The following is a 24,138-nucleotide window of genomic DNA, read 5'->3' on the forward strand; positions in this document are numbered from 1 at the left end:
TCTGGTTATTCTTCACTTTCAAAAACATTGTAGTCTCTTTGAAAGACAATTTCTTAAAACATTTAGATAGAACAGAATTAAATGGCAAAATGTATAAGAGAGTATATTAATGGAATGGAGATAAAAGATTGGATGTAAGCTAATGTTTGAACATGGGCTTTAGGAAAAACAATCTATCAACAGAACAAAAGGAGTCTGTCTCCGAAATGAGAGGTCATTTGTTATTTAAAGGTTCCATCTCAAGTTCTCAACCGTGCCTGACAGGGAGAAGACACTCTAGAACCTGTTAAGGTAAACACCATGGATGAGTAAGTGAGAGAAAGACTTCAAGCAATCAATAGTTAAAAAGTTGAGTATGCGCATGGTTTCTTCTAGGTTCACTGAGGAAAACCCACCTTGACCTTTACTTGTAATATTTATTTTTCAAGAATTTCAAAATATGGCTGGACAGAAAAATGAAGGAAAATTTTGAGGCCTTACAACTATAAATGTGGACAGGATAAATTGGCAGCCCCATGAGGTTCATAAATAGAGAACTGGCATCAAGAAATTCCTTTAATTAAATCTATAGTGCATATAAGGTCAGCATTAGGATGATATGGAGATAGAAGATGAATTACAGCTAAGTGTGAAACTGTACACAATCGCATGTGTGCAGTCTAGTCTTTCAACGATATGTGTTAGATCATCAGGAAAAGCATAACGTGTTTTTCTATGTGAAAATGCATCATGAATTTCATGATGACCCAATAAATGTGTCCACATTGCACAGGATGAGACGAGTGAGTAAGTGACATTAAAATAAGCTACTTACCGCTGTCCATGCATTTCCTTTGCACCGGGCACACAGCCATCCATCATAAATCTCACGAGATGGGATACCATAGCAACCTATAAAATAATAGGATAAATCTATTCATTGTCTATGCATTTTTATGAAATTCCACGTCTAAGCTCCAAAATAAATAAAATCAAGACAACTGCCTACCATTATCTCTTAATTCCCACTGATTAGAAACAGAACATAAGCAAGCTGTCTCAAAAATATTTTGGGGGGCCAGATCCAGTGCAACAGACAGTAAGGCGCCACTGCTCGATGCTGGAGACATAATGGAAGAACCAGGATTCAGAAGCCAGGTTGACCTGAACATACAAATTGCACCTGTGATCCCAAATGGCTGAGGGTGATCATAGCATACTGAGACCCTTCAAGGGTACCTATGTATACATGTGTGTCTATCATGAAACAAATTAAATATAAAAAAAATACTTTTGAGTCTTATGCTTCATAACTTGTATGGCAATAGTTCCAGGAAATATGAGCGTGTGGACTTATTGGTAACTAATCATGTCCATAATAGTTAGCATAGAGTCTATTAACTGTTTTGTTTTGCTATAGGAGCAGGCACTCACTGGAGACAGACAGAGCCAAGAGTGACAGAGAAAAATGAGAAATGACAACCACCACCACATGCCACAATCCCTTTCTCCTCTATTCTCCTCTTGGAATTTTGGACATGGACGCAAATACCCCCACTGTGTTTTCTCAAGCCAATGGGTCCGGGACTTGAAGAGCACAGTCAACTATATGGGATCCAGCTGCTTCAAACTCCATGCCATCTGCTGGCCCCAGTGATAACTGAATGGGCAATAAAAAAACTTTTATTTTGGCAGATAAAGTCCTTGACTTGAGTAAAGTATTTCAAAATAAGTTGCAAACCATGGAGCAAAGGGGAAGTGTGGTGTTATCATTTGAAGATATTTTGATCAACGGGACTGGGGAGAAATGTTCACATATTGAAATGCTCACGTTGTAAGCTAAACAATGCGACTGAATGTATATACAAAAAAAAGAAATAAATTAAATTTAAAAAATAAATTTAAAAAATGTTATGGAAAATTTTAAATCATACAAGCATAAATGTTGGCATATTTTTTTAAATTAATGCAATTTAAAATGACACTTCAAAAATGGGCCCTAATTATCTTTTTTAAAAAGGATTATTTATTTCATTCCATTTATTATTATTATCTTTTCATTTGACCAGAGAGAGACAGAGGAAGAAAGAAAGGCAAAGTGAGAAAGCAAGTTGCTTAGTCCAGGACGTGAACTATAGTTGACCATGTGGGAGTAAAGCACCTTAACCACTAAGCCACCTGCCAGCCCCAAACTCTAATTAGATTTAATTTCAGTTATAGGGAAAAGGCTGGCCAATTCATGCTTAGTGAGGAAGGAGTATCTTTCATTTGTCTACTTAGTACATGCCTAGCCCAAAACAACTATCTAAGGAAATGGTTGATAGTGTAAATATATTCAGCAACTATATGACACCAATAAAAACAAATTACTTAATTTCCTGAATAAATAGAACTTAGAATTATTGCAATTATTTGTTATAAAATTTTGCCAGAGACCCCATACACTCACTTGAGAAAGAGAGAGAAAAAGTGAAAAAGCACCTCCCAAGGGAACAGTCAGGCCCAGTGGCTTAAAACTTATACCAGGTGCATGTGCATGTGTGCGCAAAACCCCAAGAGGAGAAAGGAGTAGAAGGGATTGCAGTATGGCCATGCCCCCCGGGAATGATTTCTTGCTTTCTGTCTTTTGTATCTGTCTGTCTCTCTGGCGAGCGCACACATCCTACACCAAAAATCTCTCTAAAAAATAAAATAACAAATTGAAACTAGCATGACCCCTAAGTATCTTGATCTAGGGAAAACAACTGCAATAACTCTTCTACCCTGGACAGTAAGAGAGATTGCCTAACCTTGTGAAGAAAAAAATTTTTACTAAGTACATTGATTCTCAGAATCAACAAAGAAATATTCATTGCTCTTTCAAAAGTCAAAAAGACAAATAAACATCAAACATCAGACACAAATTAAGTGGAGTTTTGTTGTTGTTGTTGTGTTAATCTTCAGAAGGCAAGCTTACTTGCCAGAAATGGAGACAGAAGAGAAGGAAAGTCTTCCCTCCTCAAGTGAAGCATGGTCATGCCATAGTCCCTCCTCCAGTTCTCCTTTCTGTTATGATTTGGGGCCTATATGCACACAGACTTTGACTCAATGTGTTTTTCAAGCCACCAGGAACAAGATTCGAACTGCAGTCAGATATGTGGGATCTGGCTCCATTACACTACACTCTGAGAACAGCCTTCGAACTGAGTTTTTATAAGCTACATCTTATTGTAAGTAAAATTCAAGTGCACGAAAATCACCTTTGATGTATTCTTCATGTGACCCCTCCCAAATAATAACAACAACAAAGCAACCTGCTGTGCACTGATACTGTATAAAACTAGAAAAGAAAGGATCATTGTACCTACTCATACTTTTACAAGGGAAAAATGTGAAAAAAGAACTTAACCTTTCAGAATGTGAAAGTCCAACCCAATAGATAAGATAGGTCCAAGGAGGTGAGAAACAGGTTGTGAGAAACATTGAACAGTCACTGATGGATGAACTATAGATTCATTTACTTGCATGAACCCGGACGCGGCACTTCGCACAGGAAATCAGAAGACTTGTTCCATCCTCTTCAAGGAAGGCATTGGGTGGAGGATATTCTATATTTCCCTCACTATAAATAAAACATATCTCTGGAATGAGGGGCTTGCTCTTTCCTCCTGATGTAACGATGTCATCCAATGCTGTCTCCCATCTAGAATCATTTTCTTCATTGCTGCTCTCTGGCTGAAAAACACAACATGCCCACATGAGTGAAACCCGGGAAAAGAACTAATCATTCCTTCTACTCATCAAATACAGTTAGAGCTGACCAGCCATGAACTTCCAACCTTTGTTCTTCCTGTTGTTCTCCCTGACTTAACTATTACTTGTTGCCATCAATGCTCCTCCTCAGACCCCCAGCCAGAAGCAAATTTGTAGGGGATAACAGAGTGCTCTACAAATCTGCTCACAAAAAAGTGATGAACTATTGAAATTTTATTCTTTCAAAAACAGTTCACAGAAAGCACTCATAATTCCGAGGCTTTTTTTCCTAATTATTTGAACAAGGGAAACAGATCTACTTTCATTTACTGAAGAGTCTTACCTTGGTTACACTTAAAAGAGAGTCGACAAAGACAGAAGTTTTAATCTTTGCAACAGGACTTAAAGGTTCACAGGGGGGCCGACAGGTAGTGTGGTGGTTAAGGGTGCTGTACTCCCACATGGCCGAAAGCAGTTCAAGTCCTGGACCTGGTGACTTGCCATCTCACTTTCCCTCTCTCTCTCTCTCACTCTGTCCCACTGTGGTCAAATAAATAAATAAAGTTAAATAAAGATTATTTTTTAAAAAGAGGCTTCATAGACTTTCCCTTACCCCATGGTTTTAAAATAGCAAAAGATATGTATCTGCTATATGTTATTAAATAAGAAAGAAAAATGTGCCAAATAAAATTGTCACTTACCAAAAGACATGAAATATATGGTTAGTATTTATTTCAAACTATAAGAAAATGAATTGACTTGTTAGTTCCAGAGATCCAATACAATAAATTTTCCTAAATATTACAATTTTAGTTGGATTTTTTTAATTAATCGGATATATACAAGCATTTGCAATGTAGAAGTGAAAATCAATAAAAACTTAATATACAGAGCCACCTGGGGGCATGGTGGTTAAGGCAGTTGGATCCCACATGGCCAACTGTGTAGTTCAAGTCTTGACCAACAGTTTGGATAACATATTGGGCACGTGTGCCCAAAATTCCTAAAAGAAAATGGAGAAGGGAAAAGGACTGTGGAGTAGCAGTCCTACAGGTGGGATGCTTTCTCACTCCTCAACCTACCCCTTCACAAGCACATGTGCCCTCTAACAAATAATTTTTTTATTTGTTGACAGATTTTTGCCACAGGGCATGTGTGTTCGCTGGACAGACACAGAGAGACAGAAAGGTAAAAAATCACTGCCAGGTGGGATAGACATGTTGCAATCCCCTCTCCTTCATCCTCCTCTCGGTATTTAGGACACATGCTCCTAGTGTGAGTTTTAAGCCACTGAGTCCCGACTCAAATCACAGTAGGCCATCTGGGAGTCCAGTGCTTTAAACACTCCACCACCTGCTGGCACCCTAAAATATAATTTGAACATAAGTTAAAAATCAGATTGTTATTTAAGTTGCCAGAGAGCATGAGAGACTCATTAGAAAGACAGAGAAGGATTTAGGATTTGAAATACACACACATAGGCACAGAACGATTTACCAGCCCATTGGGTCAGGATACAAATTGCAGACAGGTTTCTGTAAATCAGGCCTCCCTTAGCCACCAAACTACAGGGCTGGCCCAAAATACAGAAATTCAAAGACTAAAGGAAAACAAAAATAGTATATATTGCTTATCAGTGCTACATTCAAAAGTATGAATCAAGTAAACTATTTTCTCTACTTGCAAAGGTCTAGAAATGTGAGTTATCACGTATTTTCTTGCTCTGAAATGTCTGAACAGAATAAAGTTTAATTTCACATTTCCCTAAGAAAGAAATTATCTTGGATTATAAAAATATCTCTTTCTATTAGTAAAAACATGACCCAAAACAGAATGTTCATATGAACACACCTTATAATATCTTGTATATTAAAATAGAACATGAAAGGCTGGCAGGTGGCATGGTGGTTAAGGCACTGGACTCCCATATGGTCAGTGGGGGTTTGAATTCCAGAACTGGTGGCTTGCTTTTTCACTTCCTCTGTCTCTCTCTGATCAGATTGAAAATTTTAAATAAATAAATAAATAAAGTTCTACCCTTACACGAGTCCTAAAGATCATTTCATCTGGGTTCATGCTAAAGAACGTGACCCTCCATGAGCTGAGATGCTATCAGCATAACATATAGGGAATAATGTTCAAAACAACATCACAACCCGCAGATGAGAGGGAATGGACGATTCAGTTTGAATTAAGTCCTGGGTGTGTCTTTTGCCTCTTCCACATACAAAGGTAAAGAAAAACATTTAAATTTGGCCTCAGCACTGACAATTACATTGTTTGAAAATGACATTTTCAAATAAAAACAGAGAATTAATCTGAGTTCTCTCTTTTCAAGCTTCTAGTTCTGTGTTTCTTAGTAAAAGAGGTAGAAAGGCTGGAATTGCCCTGTCTCTGAAATTAACCAAGATCATTTAAAAAGATAAAGTACTGTCTGAAAAATGGCTCTCAAGCATCACTCAGAAATAGTTCATTGTTCTGTGAAGGCCTCCAGCTCCAGAAGGATTAATGTCTTCCCTAGAGGTGCATACCAAGCCTCCCAGGGTGTGAAGGTGACCTGTGGGTATACAATCCTGAAAGTGCAGAGGAAGGAATCTTCACTGCTGCGGTCCCTCTCCCCACCAGCACCGTTACCTTGTAGTACGGCATAAGCAGAGTGCAGATGGCACAGTGAGGCTCCATCTTCGCCACGGCTGCGTTATACTCTTGCTCAGCCACAAAGTTCGGGGACTTTGTCTGCCAAAGGTGGACAAGAGGCTTTGCCCAAGACTCTGTTTCTTCTACTTCCTCCTCAGTTGATGGAATCTCAGGCAACTCTGGAAGGAGAGGAAAGGAAAACACAGGAGGTGTAGGTCCCAGGTAAACACAGTAACTCTAGTCATAAAAGCAGCAAATGGTCCCAAGTATCGGTGATTTTCAGGTCAGATACCAAACATTTTTATCAATCAAATAACTCTGACAGACATAGAATAAAGGGAGTCTTCTTTTCATCCTCCCCATCTCGCAAAGACTAGATCAGACAACCACTCTCTGTTTATCACCTTCCCAGTCCTTGCCATAAAGTGGTAAGATAAGTTTAGGGGTTTGACATTATCTTCCAGTCATCAGCAACTTTAATTAAATTTTGGGCTCAAAAACTCATATAACATTTATAGAGCACATACAATGTGCCAAATGTCCTGGCATTACATAAGAGACAAGCCACCAGTGAAATCTTCTCATTTATTCCATATCATTGCCCAAGAGCATCAATCTCCTAGTCATGTAACAAGAAAGGAGCAGAGATCTATTCCACCAAGAATATTACTTCACAAAATCTTACAGAAGGCCAGAAATATATAGAAAGACATAATATGTTAGGAGAAAAAAAAACCCACATGCTTATACAGAGGATAGTATGTTAGGACAGGGGGCAGTAACTATAGCCACGTCAAATGCTTAGTGTCTAGGGCTGTGACACAAACTAAAATTCCTCACCAGAAGCTGTCAGTCTTATGAATAACACTTTGGGTCAATGTCCTTAGATCCAAAGCACAGATGAACCAATGTATTCTAGCCTTAGCCATGCTGATATTTTTTTTAAAGAAATCAGATCAAATTTGCTCAGATGGAAAAATAGGAAGGTTAAAATAAGACTGAAAATAACTCAAAAGATGTCAAGGCCAACTGAAGTAAAAAGGAATGATCTTGTTTCCATTGTGGTGGCGTCAATTTTATTATTATTACCATTATCATCATCACTATTTTTTTACTAATATTGAAAAAAATACTTGGGACTTAGCCAGGGGCAAAGTATTTGAAAACAAAATAAAAGGTTAAGAATGTCTGCTTATATAGGTTGAATATCTCTTATCTGAAATGCTTTACATTAGAGAGCTTTAAATTTCATACTTTTTTTGTCAAAATATTTATATATAAATGATCCAGTATTTTGGAGATGGGACCCAAATCTAAACATAAATTTGATTATATTTTATACACATCTTATATATACAGTCTGAAAGTAATGTTATAAAAAAAATCTGTAAGTTAAAGAACACTTTAACTCCAGCCCATCGCACAAGAGCAACTGTAGAATATTCCACCTGTGGTATCTCATGGGAGGTCAAAGTTCAGATTCTAAAGCATTTAGGATTTCAGATTTCCAAGTTAGGGATGCTCAATTGGTTATCTGGAATGACGTAAGCTAACTCTAAATATGAACTTGTTCTAACTTCAATTCTCTTACATTATATGATACAAGACATACTGTGATCTCATGACAAATGAAAGATTGAATAAAGCTTTCTTTTTTCTTAAGAGATTTTTGTTACAGGGTGCATGTGCTCACTGGAGAGACAGAGAGGGGCAGAAAATGAGAAATCACACCCCGCAGGGGGATGACATGACTATGCTGCAATCCCTTCTTTTTCCGCCACTTCTTGGGCTTTTGGGCACATATGCACACGCACCTGATGTGAGTTTCAAGTCATCAGGTCCAGGACTCAAATCCTCAGTCAAATATATGGGAGTCCAGTTCCTTAACACTATGCCACCTGGTGGCCCTGAGATTGAGTAAAACTTTAACCAAAAACTTTACATACCAGTAAGCCCATAAATTTATTAACTGATATTTATCACATACATAAACATGGAATCAAAATACATACAGTGCACCACTGGCTTTATTAGAAAAGATTCAAACACTTGATGTCTTTATCCCTGGATTTGGTCTAAGTTCACATGAAGAATTTCCAAAATATTCTCAAGGGTTAAGAAAATACTTTCAATGTCTAAAAGACTAAAAATAACGAACAAATAGGTGGAAGGACAATTCTAGACAACGGAACCAGGGAGTAAGAAGGTATGAGCATGGCTGCACCAACCCCTCCAATTTCACTCCTAGCAAGGCTTTGGCAGAGCACAACCAGATGACGACTAGTAGCAGTCTGTCCCTCAACATTTGCAACACGAAACTGGGACAGGACTCTGTTCTACACCCATCGTTCCTAAAAAGGAAGTCGTGCTCTGGCTCAAAGAGCATTTTTCTTCCACTGTGATGCTCTGCTAGCCAGAGCATGAACTGCACACCATCACTGTGCAATCCTGTGAATTAGAGCAGCAGGGCTGGACATGGTAGAGCACCAGAAATGGGGAACTGCCAGTCCAGGGACCTAGCATTAAAGGGAAACCCTTTGATGCTGAAGAGCTGAATGGATTCGCCATTGGAGATAATTACTTCAAGAACTCCCAGGGTTGGGAACCAGCAGTTAGCGTAATGGCTATGTCGCTGGACTCCCACGTAGTTGACCGCAGTTCGCGTCCCGGACGCCGGGCGCGTGTGCATGCGTGCCCAAGATCCTGAGAGAAAAATGGAGAAGGGATTGCGGCGTGACCATCCCCTCTGGGGGGTGATTTCTCGCTTTCTGTCTCTATGTCTCTCTCTGTCTGGCAAGCACAAGATAAAAAAAAAGAGGGGGGGGGGGGGGAGAACTCCCAGGGTTTTTTTTTTTTTTCTTTTCCTTTCTTTTTTTTGTTTGTTTGTTTTTTCTGTTTTTGAGAGGTTTTTGCTATAGGGTACATAAGCTTGCTAGAAAGACAGAGAGACAAAAAGCGAGAAATCACCCCCCAGGGGGGATGGCCACACCGCAATCCCTTCTCCTCTACTCTCCTCTCGGGATCTTGGGCACACACGCACATGCTCCCAGCGTAAGTTTTAAGCCACCGGGTCCGGAGGCGAACCGTGACTCACTACATGGGAGTCCAGCAACAGCCATTTCTGGACAGCTGGTCCGATTTTTTGTTAATATTAAAACAAAATGGTAAATGTAAAACAACCTTTTTAAATTCTAAGGTGATAATATTCAATGAAAATACTCTGTGATACAGAAATGTACATCATATCATTATTTAAAATCCATCCAATCATCTTATTTTAACTTGATCTGTTTGTCAACTTGATGCTCCATCATATTATTGGGATGGAGGGGTAGGGAGGAAGTATTTAAATATGATAATGATTATTCAGATTTCAATACAGCTTTGAAGTAAAAACATTGGTACATTTCTTTTTTTACAGAGAGATTTTTTTCGCTATAGGGCCCGTGCGCTCACCAGAGAGCTAGAGGAAGAGAAAGAAATAAAGCGAGAAATCACCCCCAGGGGGATGTCCATGCTGCAATCCCTTTTCCTCCATTCTCCTTTCAAGATCTTGGGTACACACCACACACACTGTGTTTAAATCACCAGGTCCGGGACTCAAACCACAGTCAACTGTGTGGGAATCCATTACGCCATCTGTTGATCCTGAAATATTGGTACATTCTTAAGCATAAATATTTTTTCTACTGAAATTTTCTCCCCACATTCTTCACTCCTCCCCCACCTACAAGAAATCATGTTTATCCTTGAACTGTGAACTATACAAGCATAGATTAACCCTGGCTACTGCATTCTCAGATTTGTGATATTCATACAACTAGAAATCTCAAGCCTTTTAGGGAAGCAAGAATGTACAAAGGGGGAAAAGACTTATCTCAGAACCACATGATTCTAAGGAGAACAAAAAAGTGTTCCCTTTTCAGCTCTCCAGCACTTTCCTCTGCACCTCATCCACTGGAGGTTTTATCATTTTTGTTACTTAATATTATGCTTAGGAATTTTCTCTTTCCCCTGCCTCTTCAACTACAGTTGAATAATGAACCTTTAAATTCGCTGTAATCTCTTGAATGTAATTACCTCACAACATGATGTATTTTGCAACATGTTAGGCAATTTAAGTAAACCATATGTTTTACAGATTGTCAGATTTTTTACATATCAAATTAGTTTACCTAACATTCTAGTAAAAGGTGAGGATGGATAAAGATAATGTTAGGTTGCAGGGAAATTCTTGCTATATTTTTCTATGCAAAAATGCATCATGACTTTCCAGACAACCCAGATATTAAACATACAAAGGCTGAGGCCAGCAAGTGGCATGGTGGTTAAGGTGTTGTACTCCCATATGGCTGACTGCAGCTTGAGCCCAGGACCTGGCGGCTTGCTTTCTCACTTTCACTTTCTTTCTCTGTCTCGCTCCAGTATGTGCACATGCCCTATAGAGAATTAAAAATAATAAATATGATTAATAATTTTTAATAAAATATACAAAGCAAGCACACTCAGTATTTTGTGAATATTCAATGTTTTTATGACTATAGTATATTGAGTCTGATCTGGAAGGCCAGAGTATAGTGGAGAATTAGGAGTGAATGAGTAAAGAAAATATCCCTTAGTGTAAAGATATCAAAGTTTAGAAAACCTATGAAAATGGTGCAAGCCATTAAATGCCCTTTTCTAATTTGGTCTCAACAAGGAAAAAAGGGGACTATATCTATAATATTAGTTTGGAAAAATATTCTATTGAGTGACCCTTCTTGTCCATATGTAAAATTATACAGTATGGCATGAATAAGTTTAAGGATCTGTGGATTAAGGAAGGAGGAAGATGAGGAAAAGGCCTGCTAGAAAGACTAACCAAACAATTACAACAGTTCCAAAGTATGATATGTGGACGTCGTAGTTCCTGTAAGTACAAAACAACTTCCACAATAACACAAAGGAGTTATTTGCCTATGTCACCCCATTGATATCATAATGATATCATAAAAACGAAAGCAGCAGAGGGTAAAAGTATTGATGCCTTTGCTTGAATCAAGGCTGTGGGATCAAAGCAGTCAGGACATTCCTGGCTACATCATACCTGGGGGAGCAGAGCTAGTTTCTCTTAACATCGTCTATGGGAAGAAAAGAAGTGTAAATTTTATCAAATCTGTGACAAAAAGGCCTATATATAAAAACGATTTCTGTACAGTTCAAAGATTTTAAGAAAAAGTACTTGTGCAATTAATTAAATTGCAAGTTGAATTACTTGCCTTTGTCATGGAACAGCATTTTTTTTTTTGGAAAGGTTTTCGCTATAGGGCACGTGCGCTTACCAGAAAGACAGAGAGAGACAGAGAGATAGAAAGCAAGAAGTCACCCCCCAGGGGGATGGCCACGCCACAGTCTCTTCTCCAACATTCTCCTCTTGGGATCTTGGGCACACACACACACACGCCTGGCTTGAGTTTAAGCCGCCGCGTCCGGGATGCGAACCACGGTCAACTACATGGGAGTCCAGTGACATAGCCATTACGCTAACTGCTGGTCCCCGGAACACCATTTTTAATGCAAAGAATGAATTACAAGCAAACTATGGTTATTCATACTTCAGTGGCTAACAGGAGTTTTCATGAAAATGAATGAAGAAAACCTTTCATTTTCAGAAAAAATTGAGAGTATTTGTTGGCAATGGTAAAATTCCATTCATGACTTAAAGTTAAACCATCAAGAAAACTATCTTTTATTGTAATCTTGACAGCTTTTCAATACTTGAAGCAACTTCTCATAGGGTCAACAGTGATAACAACAAATATATATCATATAAAGAGATCTGTCAATATCTAAAATATCTGCCTAACTCAGAAATCATTTTAACCAATGTATGATATGAAAAATGATATTGGGAATGCAGCATGGCCATGGCACCCTGGAGGGGGTGGATTTCTCACTTTCTCTTTCTCAGTCGCACTTTGTCTCTCACTCTCTGGCAAGTGCACGTGGCCTATAGCAAAACCAACCCCCCGCCCCCCAAAAAGGGATATATAAAAATCTTGCACTGATGGAAAAAAGCCACTAAAAAAAAACGCAAGCTACAGCAATGAATCTCTAGCTAAATAGAGTATAAAAACTCATTGATATAATTTCAGATTCATCTTGCCACTAAATTTTAAGATACTGTCACATTTTGGCATAGAGTGGAAAAAAAGAATATAATGACCTAAAAGGCTATTAAAATGTTCCTTCACTCCAACCCTACATTTATGTGAATATGGTTTAATTATACATTGCAACCAAAACAACACAGTGGATCGCAATCGAGAAGCAAATAACACTCTTCCTTCTACTAACTTTGAACTTGGTTTGTTATCTTTGCTCTACGTTGAGATATTAACATTATGCTGTTTTAGATTTTTTGGTATTACTACCAGCATTCCTTTTTTCATTACTTTTGCTGCATTTCACAAGTTACAGTATATTGTGTTCCCATTATTCTTTGTCTAAGATATTTTACAACTTCCCTTTGCATACCTTCTTTGGTCCATTCAATGGTCAGGAGTATATTTTTAATTTCCACAGATTTGTGACTTACAAAATTCTTCCTATTATTGATTTGTACTTTAATAATTACTATGGGATTGTTTTATATATATTTTTAGGTTCATTTAGTCTACAGTACAGCTCCAGACCAATGTATCCTTACTGATTTTTCTAAATGAACTGTCCATTGTTGAAAGTGGGGTACTGCGTCCACAGGTGGTATGGAGCTTAAAGTGGTTAGGTCCCATGTGACTGACTACAAAGTTCACATCCCAGATCCAACAGGTTGAAAAACATGTGCCGAGCATTTGTGCGTATGCATGTGTACATAAAATTCTGAGAGGAGAATGGAGGACAAGGCATTGCGATGTGGTGGTCCCCCCAAGGGATGATTTCGCACTTTCCCTCTCTCCTTCTCTGTTCCCCCACCCCAGCCAAGTACATGACCAATAGCAAAAAAAAAAAAAAAAAGTGGAATATGAAGTTGCCTAATATTTTTGCATTGCAGTCTCTCTCTCTTCCACAAGATCTAATAATATGTGCTTTATATATGTGGGAATCTATGATTGGATGTATTTACTATATAATTTATATCCTCTTTATGAACTGATTCCTTTCATCTTTATTTAATCACCTTCTTTGTCTTTTTTATAGTTTCTGATTAACCGTCTCTTATCTGATATAATTATAGAGATTCCTGCTTTCAAATTAATTTGCATGGAATTTCTTTTCCCATCTTTTTATTTCAATCTATGTGTGTCCATAAAGGTACACTGAGTCTCTGATAGACAATGCATAGTTAGATCTTGTTTTTTAATTCCATTCAGTCACTCCACATTTTTTGCTTGGAGAATTTAATCTATTTACATTCAAAGTGATTTTTTTTCCAAGGTAATTTTTTAAAAAGATTTTATTTAACTTTATTTATCTATTTCAATTTGACTGGAGAGGGACAGACTATGAGAGAGAGAGAGAGAGAGAGAGAGAGGGGCAGCGGCAAAGTGAGAAAGGAAGCCATTAGGTCCGGGACTTGAACCATTATCGACCATGAGGGAATCCAGCGCCCTTAACCACCACACCATTTGCCGGCCCTTATAAGTTTACTGTTCAATTAATTTCTTTTATGAGGCACAGAAAGGGTGAAACAAAAAGAAAAATAGCACCTGCAAGGGGTGCTATTGACACTGATCCACCCCTCAGCCTTCAACCACCCCAGCTCATACAGAATTATGTGCCTGTAGTACTGAGAGAGGACTTCAGATATGAACCAGGACTTCCTCATTGGGGATATTGTGGATAACTAACTACTGCACCACAGCCTGGCCCTCAATGTAACTAACAGCTAAAGACTTATTACTGACCTTCCTGTCTGGCAGCTTTGTAGATCATGTGTTACCTTCTTTCTCTCTTATTGTCTTCTTACGTGATTGAATAATTTTCTATAGAGATATGCTTTGGTTCCTTTCTTTTGTAGCTTTTATATATTTACTATAATTTTTTAATTTGTGGTTACCAAGAGGTTTACAAAAAATCTTATAACTGGTTGTTAACGACTTAACTGCAACTTCATTTTAATAAACACCCTTAACCTATTTCACAAAAATACATATTATATGAAGAGTTTTCAAAAACTCTGAGGAAAATATGTATTATGAAAAAACTATGAATAGATTTCAAAATGATATTGCATGAAAATATGGGCCAAGTTGTAGCATGTTGTTAATGAAAACAGACCTAGGTTTGAATCCAGGCATGGGAAACTGCTTCAAAAGCCAGGCAACCCAGAGATTCTTGGCAGGACATGTGCCATGGTCCCTGTGTGGCTTCCTACTGTAGTACATGGGCAGGGCCGCCTTCTGCTGAAGTCAGCATGTCGGGTGAACTGGCACCTGGGAACAGTGTTGGGCCTGAAGCATGGGAATTGTGGAATAGTTTTTGGATCTTGGTCCACATGGACAGACCTGGCACCATGGTTTCATGAGTTGGGCCTGAACTCTGCATCCACTCAGGTGCACATGGAACCTGGGTCCACAGGCTTACCTGGAGCTTAGAGCCTGAAGGTTAGCCTGGAGCCTATAACTATGGGGACCACCTTAGAGTTTATGTCCATGTGGTCCAGCCTAGTATGGGAACACAGGGACTAATCAAACATGGCTATGAGATGTGTCTAGAGGCTGGGCTTCTAAGTTCAAGCCTAAATCTAGGACTGCGGGATGGCCGGGAGCTTGGAGCAGTCTGGTAGATAAGGGGGGCTGGTCTGGCATTGGGGTGGGACTGCAGGCTTGGACTGCAGGTTGGAGCCAAAAGCCTGGGCTGTGGAGACGAATCTGACACTGGGTTTTACTTGGGCAGGCCAGTGCTGGGATCCAAGGCAAACTCCAAGGCTCACTTTGCTCTCCTTCCTCAGAGTATCTCTTTCCTCACACTGTGGCCTGAGACTGGGAAAGGGCTGATGCTGCCCTACTTTCATTAATGCATCTTTTTGTGTTTCTGTGCTACAACCAGCTGCTGTAATTTCTCACTTGGTTTCCATAGCTCTCCGTGAAAGTGTTATCAAATATCAATAGGGGAAAGATCAATTCCACAATCTTGCTGATGTCTTCCATTATTTTTATGATTTGAAAAAAATCATTTTTATGAAAATAAAAGTATTTTTTTAAAGAGAGATTTCCTCTATAAGGTGCATATGCTTATCAGAGGGACAGAGACAAACAGAGAGAGACAGAAAGTGAGATTTTCCCCACCCCGCCTCAGGGAGATGGTCACACCACAATCCCTTCTCCTCCAATCTCCCCTTGGAATTTTGGTCATGCACAGCACACACACCCAGCATGAGTTTTAAATCGCCGTATCCAGGACTCAAATCTCAGTGGACTACATCGGAGTCCAGTTATGTAACCAATACTCCATCTGCTGGTCCCTATGTATGCTACTTTTAAATGAGCTAATATATTTTCAGCATTCCTTGTTTTAATATCTGGTAAGTGAATACCAATAAGATAAACCAACAAAAGAGAAAATAAAAGAAACCGTTTTGAGATCTTCAAAATATTTAAGACCGTAAGAATTCCTAATTTTCCTGATTGAAAACCAGGGCCAATGGTTGCCATGGTCCTTAAGGTACTGAATTCCCATATCAAGCCCTGGACCCAGTACCTTGAAAATCACACTAGACGTGTGTAATTCCATGTCCAAAATCCTGAGAAAACAGAGAAGGGATTATAGCCTGGCCAACTCCTTAGGGGCCATTAGTCACCCTTTCTCTATCTCTGCCTGTCTCCAGAGAGTGTATATGCCCTATGACAAAAACCTAAAAAAAAAAAAAAGAGAGAGAGAGAGAGAAAAAAAGATTGGACCAATGGGTTGTTGATGTTATGGGTTGTCTCCACTGCCCCCTCCATCTTTTTTGAGGTTTTTGCCACATGGCACACGTGCACACCAGAGACAGACTGAGAGGGAAAGTGAAAAATCACTCCCCAAGACGGATGGCCATGCTGCAATCCTCCATTCTTTCCTGGGATCTTGGGCATGCACACTCATGTAACCAGTGTGATTTTCAGGCTACCAAGTTAGAGACTCAAACAGCTGCCAGTCATATGGGAATTCAGTGCCTTAACCACCATGCCACCTGCTGGCCCAAGCGAGTTGTCTTCAGCACATTAAGACCCATTTTCAACTTGAATAAGAAAATCACTCAGATTTACTTTTTGTCTATATCCGTGTGCATTTTTGTCTAAAAGATTCACTGCTGAACAGTACAGTACAAACAATTAAAAAAAAAGACTCTTCTCTTACAACTAAGCATGAATTTCATAAACTGCTTTCCTTAACCAACAAACATCATTAATAAAAAAAGAAAACAAGACTCAATATTGCAAAATGTTTACTTTGTGCTTGGATTTTTCATTAAAGTCTTCAAGGTTTGTCACATATGGGGGGGGGGGTAGATTTTTTGCCAATCACAACTTTTATCTTCCTCAGTGGCCCTCTTACTACATGCAGTAACCAAGACTCCAGTATGTTTACTATTACCATGTAGTAAGTAACACAGTCAACAGAAGGAGGGGTCTACACACAAAGCAGTTCCTTAAATCTGTAGAAGAACTTCGGAATTCACAGAAGCAGGTTACACCAGGCACTATGTTGTCAAGAAGTTTGTGCTGGCTTGGATTTTTCATTAAAGTCTTCAAGGTTTGTCACATATGGGGGGGGGGCAGATTCTATGCCAATCACAACTTTTATCTTCCTCAGTGGCCCTCTTACTACATGCAGTAACCAAGACTCCAGTATGTTTACTATTACCATGTAGTAAGTAACACAGTCAACAGAAGGAGGGGTCTACACACAAAGCAGTTCCTTAAATCTGTAGAAGAACTTCGGAATTCACAGAAGCAGGTTACACCAGGCACTATGTTGTCAAGAAGTTTGTGCTGAATAGGGACACATAAGCAATGGTTTATGTCTCCTTTTAAGTGGTCATCCAGTTCAAGATGGAAAGGCCCCTAACAAATACTACCATGAGGAAGGAGTGGGAAAACAGATAACTACCTTGAGCAACATACTGAAGTGGTGCATTGTCGCAGTACTGCCATCAGAGCAACAGCACCTTCCATTGCTGCTTTGAAATTCCTCTGCAACAAAACCACTAACAAACAATAAACTGTTTTTATTTTATAGAAGAAAATGCTTTTAGACTAATCAACATATATGACAGACTAACATGGTTGTTTTATGATACCATTAAAAATGTTCTTTCTGACACAGACCTAAGAAACTGAACACTGCCTCTTTGTCCAAATTTTCCAGGCAGAATTAAAAGCTTATAGAGAAAAGGAAGTAAAGGTGGAAGGAGAAATGTATGCAGAACCCAATAACATTGTTTATAAAATACAAATTAAACCAAAAATACTTTATTTATATATGTGACACTTGGGTTTTAAGAGGTTGAACACAGTTCCCTGTACACAAAATCTACATTTACCTGTACATGGAATCAATGAAATTCATTCATGGACAGCATGCTTACCAGCTCCACTCCACACCTTTCCCACAGTGTCTTAAAATACATCTTCAATGTATTAATGTATTAAGATGTATTTAAATACATCTGCCCACATCTCAGGACCATGAAATATTCTGTTTTGCAAAAGTTAATATCCAGCGCCAAACGAAGAACAAAATGTTTGCCTTGTCGTTGAAAGTTCACTGTAAATTCTTATGGTCAGAACCACATCTGATGCTAACTCAGTACCTCTGTAGCGAAAGTGCCACAGGGGAGAGATGCGGTCCTAGCCAAGAACTGATGAAGACGAGGAGGCCCATAGGAATTCGGGAGGTCTGAAAATCCTAAAAACTCTCATTCTGAGAAGAAATGCAGGCTTGCTCCAACTCACATCGATAATGTGAAGGTGGTCAGAGAATCTTCAAAATATTTATACTTAAACTAATCTGCAGCATTCCCACAAATTAAGTCTTTTACGTAAACGTGGCTGTACAAGTAAAGCTCTGACTCAACCAATTAAACTAAATTAAAGCAATGTTGCATTGATAAAATATGTAGTCTTTAAATATAAGGAAGAAACTATTGAAAAGATGCAGGAGTAAAATAATCCTATCTACCGTTCTTATTAAAAAACTGTTAAAATGAAAAAAAAATTTAGTCTTGATTTGCTTCTCTTATGCTGGTACAAAAGCACTTGTGGTTTTGAACCGTTCACTATATATATATGTGTGTGTGTGTGTGTATATATATATATATATACACACACACACACACAATTTTAACTTTTTAGGTTTTTGCCATAGGGCATGTGGGCTCACCAGAGAGAGACAGAAAGAGCCAGTGAGAGGCAAAGTCAGAAATCATCCCACAGGGTGGATGGCCATGCCACAATCCCTTCTCTTCCATTCTCCTCCTGAGATTTTTTAGCATGCACGCATATGGGCCCACCATGGTTTTCAAGCCACCAGGTCTGTGACTCAAACCACACTCAGTCATGCGGGAGTTCAGCACCTTAACCACCAGGCAACCTGCTGAGCCCAGACTATGAATATTAGTTTTTCAGTTCTTTTTTTTTTTAGTTTTTTTTGGAGAGGTTTTCGCTATAGGGCGCGTGAGAGAGGCAGAGAGATAGAAAGTGAGAAATCACCCCCCAGAGGGGATGGTTACACCGTAATCCCTTCTCCTCCATTCTCCTCTCGGGATATTGGGCATGCACGCACACGCTTTCGGCGTGAGTTATAAGCCACCGGGTCTGGGACGTGAATCGCAGTCGACTACGTGGGAGTCCAGCGACATAGCCATTACGCTAACTGCTGGTTCCCCAGACTATGAATTTTAAATCACATAACTAGGCTCAAACACATCTCTATTAATCAAAATAGAAACCATTTAGCTAATGAGATAGAAGTTTGTTTATTCTTGTAGTATAAAAATCCATGCTTTAGGATTTGCCAAATTCCTGAAAAGCATCTTCTGCATCCTGGTTGTGGAAGCATTTTCCCCGAAAAACATTATTGAGATGGCTGAAGAAGCAGTAATCAGTTGGTGAGAACTCAGATGAACATGGCAGATGAGACAAAACTTCACAGCACAATTTGTTCAACTTCTGAAGCATTGGTTGTATGACATGTAGTCAAATATTGAAATGGAGAATTGGGTCCTTTCTGTTGGCCAATCAAGGCTGTAGGCATTGGAGTTTTTGTTGCATCACACTGATTTGCTGAACGTACTAACCAGATGTGATGGTTTTGCCAGGATTCAGGATGCTACAGTAGATCAGACGCCAAACAGTGACCATGAACTTTTTTTTGGTGTAATTTGGCTTTGAGAAGTGCTTTAGAGCTTCTTCTCAGTCCAACCACTGAGCTGCTCATCACCAGTTGTCATACAAAATCCATTTTGCATCATACGTCACAATCCCATTACGAAACAGTTCACTGTTGTGTAGAATAAGAGAAGATGACACTTCGAAATGAAAATTTATTTGGTTTTCAGTCAGCTCATGAGGCACACACTTATGAAGCTTTTTCACCTTTCCTATTTGCTTCTAATGCCGGAGAACCATAGACTGGTTGACACTGAGTTCTTCGGTTACTTCATGTATAGCTGAGAGAGGACTGGCTTTGATGATTGCTCTGTTAGTTGTCAAAATCTGATGGCTGGCCATCGTGCTCCTCATCTTGAAGATTCTCATCTCTTTGGAAAACTTTTTTTTTTTTTTGAGAGATTTTCACTGTAGGGCGCGTGCGCTCGCCAGACAGAGAGAGACATAGAGACAGAAAGCGAGAAATCACCCCCCAGGGGGGATGGTCACGCCGCAATCCCTTCTCCTCCATTCTCCTCACGGGATCTTGGGCACGCACGCACACACGCCCGGCGTGAGTTTTAAGCCACCGGGTCCGGGACACGAACCGCAGTCGACTACGTGGGAGTCCAGCGACATAGCCATTACGCTAACTGCTGGTTCCCTTTGGAAAACTTCTTGAGCTATCGCTGCACTGTATGTTCATTAGGAGTTCCTAGGCCAACGGGTTGGTTTTTTGGTTTTTTTTTGGTTTTGGGGGATTTTTTATATTACCTAACGTTCATTCCCTGAGCATTATCACAACATACTAAATGTGGTTTCCCATCTAGGATAAACTGCATGGTGGCTTAATCAAGCATGTTATCATCAATAATATTCCATTATTATTGGAAAAGGAGCATTCAAAAGTTATTAATGAAATCTAATACAATACAAATAAATACATAACACACAATATTAAGCAAATGTTATAATAGATGAAAACCAGGACACAAAGCTAGGTATACAGAATGAAGGCAAATCTATAAAGAGTATGTTAAAAGTCTGGAATAAAGGGTTTTAAAAGATTTTTATAATTATAAAAATATGCAATCACCAAAATTAAAAAAAAATGCAGTCAGAATAAAATTGGTTTGGTACTATGAATTAAGGGAAACCTTACCTTCAAAACAGCCTCCTGTCAGATTTATTCACTCAATCAATATAGTCTCTTTGAACAAATACTGCTCAGCATAAGTAAAATGATTTCTCTAAAGAAAAACATTTGGGCCATTTCTACAAAGGCTGCTACCAGGGCTTGCTGACGGAACCCAGCAGATGGGAAAAGCCATCGACTCTACTATAGTACAAGTTCCCTCTGCCAATCACCACAATGATTTTGCTGCTTGAGGCTATGTTCCAGTGATGAGTTTTGGCTGGTACAGCACCATTCTCTACTACGAAGCAAACAGCAGCATCTGTTATGTTTCAGGTATTTGAGCAAAATCTCAGTTCTGGGAGGCATTATATATGGTTTCAAACATCTTAGGTGAAATGGAGGAGGATTGGAGATAGAGGGGATGAGGGCAGGTAGGAGTTGCTCAAAAAGCAAACCAGAAAGAGAGAAAGAGGGAAAGAAGGAAAGAAGGAAAGAGAGAGAAAGAGAGAGAGAAATCACCACCCTGGTGAGTAAGGCCACACTGCAATCCCTTCTCTTTCATTCTCCTCCTAGGATTTTGGCCTCACATGTACACATGCCCAGCATTATTTTCAAACTGCTAGGGCTTGGACTCAAATGTCAGTAATGTAGGAATGCAGTACTTTAATAACCACCCTACCTGCTTGCCCCAACAACATAAATTTCAAAAACATTCCAAAAGAATACATTCCTAATGACTCAACAAATAGTTAAAATAACAAACATTCCAAAGGACATACATCAAAATCTATCAGAAGAAAATATCTTGACAATCGTGGTACCTCTGAGGACGTATATTTCTCAAGCAACTTTGGCATTACCAATGTTGCCCAAATTTCTTCAAGAACATTATATACTTTACATATGATAGATTCTTACAACACACGTAGACAAAAACAAAGAATACTGGGAAACTCTCATCAAAGAAGTCTGGATCTTATCAGACATATCTATGAGCTTTCTTTAGCTTCGTTTATCAGTACTCTGGCTATTACCCAGGATTAGAATAAAGAAGCAGAAAAAGTGCAATCTTTGAAACTGAACAACAGAATTTAAAGGCTGTTGTCTACTACCTAACAGCCTTGTAATCAAGGGCAAGCGATTTAGTATCTATGAGCTTCAGTTTCCTCATCAGTAACAAAGAGGTAAGGATCAACTATCTAAAAGAATTCCAAGTAGTGATTACAATTAATGTATACAAATAAGAAACCAGTAGAGCCAATACTTACATCATGAAAGGGATGAGGAAAAGGAGAAAACTCCTAAAAGGAAGTTGGCATATCTTTAGGAAACTAGCAGACCGCATGGCACCAAAATGAACTTCTGATCATCAAATCAAAGACCCGTGAAGGAGTGAGCATATGAAACTCAGGGTATGTATCACATATGGCAGATGCTCAGAACAAAAATTAAACTTTGCCCTCAAGAAGTTCAAAACCTTCCCATGGAAGAAATTTTCAGGTTCCACAGCTATTTTTTTTAACAGCTTCTATAACACAAAGTCAAAGTATGGCAAAAGAAGCACTCCCAGCAACAAACTAATGCTGATTCAATCTATCTGCAACAAAATACCCTTTATTTAAATAATGTCAGCAGTGGTCATCTGGGTAAAGAACAGCAGGATCTTTAGAAATTTAGACTGAAGCACTAACAGGAATGTGGACTAACAGACCATATGAAATAGGTACTAAGGAGAGAACTTCAAGCAGGGCAACATGTGGCCAATTACTAGAGAAACAAAGGCATGGAACAATCAAGAGGGCAGACAGAAATAGAAAGAAAACTAGACAGTAAATGTTTCTGCTCTCATGCCACATCAAAATCCATCAAGTGGTGTGTCACTTCTTATCTCATGCCAGAATCACACGTTGCTTGGGTTCTTCGTACTCACTGTTCTCTTCCTAGAAAATTGTTTCCTTTCCTTTTCTTTTTTTTTTTTCTTGAAAGAGAGAGTTGCTTTTGCTACAAGTATGAGTGCTCACCAGAGAGAGAGAAAGAGAAAAAGTGAAAAATCACCTCCTGGGGGAATGGCCATGCTACAATTCCTTTTCATCCATTCTCCTCTCAGGATTTTGGGCACACGTACATATGTACCGGGAGTGAGTTTCAAGTTACCAGTCCAGGACTCAAACTGCAGTTAGCCATGTGGGAGTCCAGCACCTTAAACACTATGAAACCTCCCGGCCCCACCCTAGAAGATTCTTAACTCAGATCTTCAGTTAATTCACTTGAAGACATTATAGAATATGTTTCTTCAAGAAAAGACCTTAACAACAGCTATGGAAATATATGCATAATACTCGAACACATGTACATATCATAGACAAAGTTTTCCCATCAAGTTTCATTTTTTTAAAGACACAACAAAAGTCTTCACACTTCACAATTTGAAAATGTTTCTATAAAACAAAATAATACATAAACACTAAATCAAGGAAATATTAATGCAGAATTTAGGGGGTTTTTTTTCAAGTAGTTATAAAAATCACATCTCCATCTCCCTAAAAAGCTAGGATCCTGAGACCCTGAGAAAGAGAAAAGAGAAAGACAACTCTACATAGAATTTAAATTATGACACAGTTCCTTCACAACCACTCACTAGCTTGAAGCCTGAGATTTCACCTCCCAAATGTATAAAGTCCCGTCCAAAAACCCATGACCAAGATACCCAGATGCCAGCCTACAGAACACTCCCATCCCAGGGTAAAAGTTTCATTGGTCTGAGGTTAAAATGAAAAAAAAAAAAAAATGATCATAAAGTAATTGTAAAACTATATGTAAAAATATACATAAACTTGACATGCTTTGTCCCCATCTTTAGAAGAAAAATGTAAAAAATAAGCTTCAAAATATGAGATAATTCAATGGCCTATAGAGTTAAGACATTTATATCTACAGGAATAGGAACTGTGTGTAAGTTCAAGAAAATATAAAACATATTCAAGTTTATAAAACTGAAGTTTTGGTTGACTAAAAAATTCTATAAGGTCTACCCTCTGTGGCATACTCAGCAGTGTGCCAGACTGCAGAGCTGGGAGCCATGTATTAACCACAGTTGGAGTACCTGGAACAGTAGGCCTGAAAACACATAGACACATACAAGATTGCCTAGGATCTTGGAAGACTGAAGGACTGAAGAAAGGGATCACAGTTTGACCAACCTTGTGAGGATGCTCCTCCCTCTCTTCTCTCTCTCTCATGCCCAGGAACAAGCTATAACATACTTTTTTTTTTTTTTTTTTTTTATTTAGGGCCGTGTAAACCCCCGCGGGAACGGAGGGC

At 38.9% G+C, this 24,138-nt stretch overlaps 1 protein-coding gene across 3 annotated transcripts in view; it reads right to left on the minus strand.

Moving 5' to 3' along the window:
- The window catches only part of KDM4C (lysine demethylase 4C), a 452,171-nt gene that overhangs the window by 196,328 nt on the left and 231,705 nt on the right, over positions 1-24,138 (minus strand). For all 3 annotated transcript variants that reach the window (XM_014586260.2, XM_027770291.1, XM_006144466.3), the window contains 3 exons: positions 6,346-6,527; positions 3,480-3,693; positions 815-891 (listed from right to left, as the gene is read on the minus strand). In XM_014586260.2, coding sequence (XP_014441746.1) covers positions 815-891; positions 3,480-3,693; positions 6,346-6,527 — 473 coding nt within the window. The remainder of the gene's footprint in view (positions 1-814; positions 892-3,479; positions 3,694-6,345; positions 6,528-24,138) is intronic.

This window comes from Tupaia chinensis, unplaced genomic scaffold (assembly GCF_000334495.1).
Source record: "Tupaia chinensis unplaced genomic scaffold, TupChi_1.0 Scaffold000121_1, whole genome shotgun sequence".
Lineage (NCBI taxonomy): Eukaryota > Metazoa > Chordata > Mammalia > Scandentia > Tupaiidae > Tupaia > Tupaia belangeri.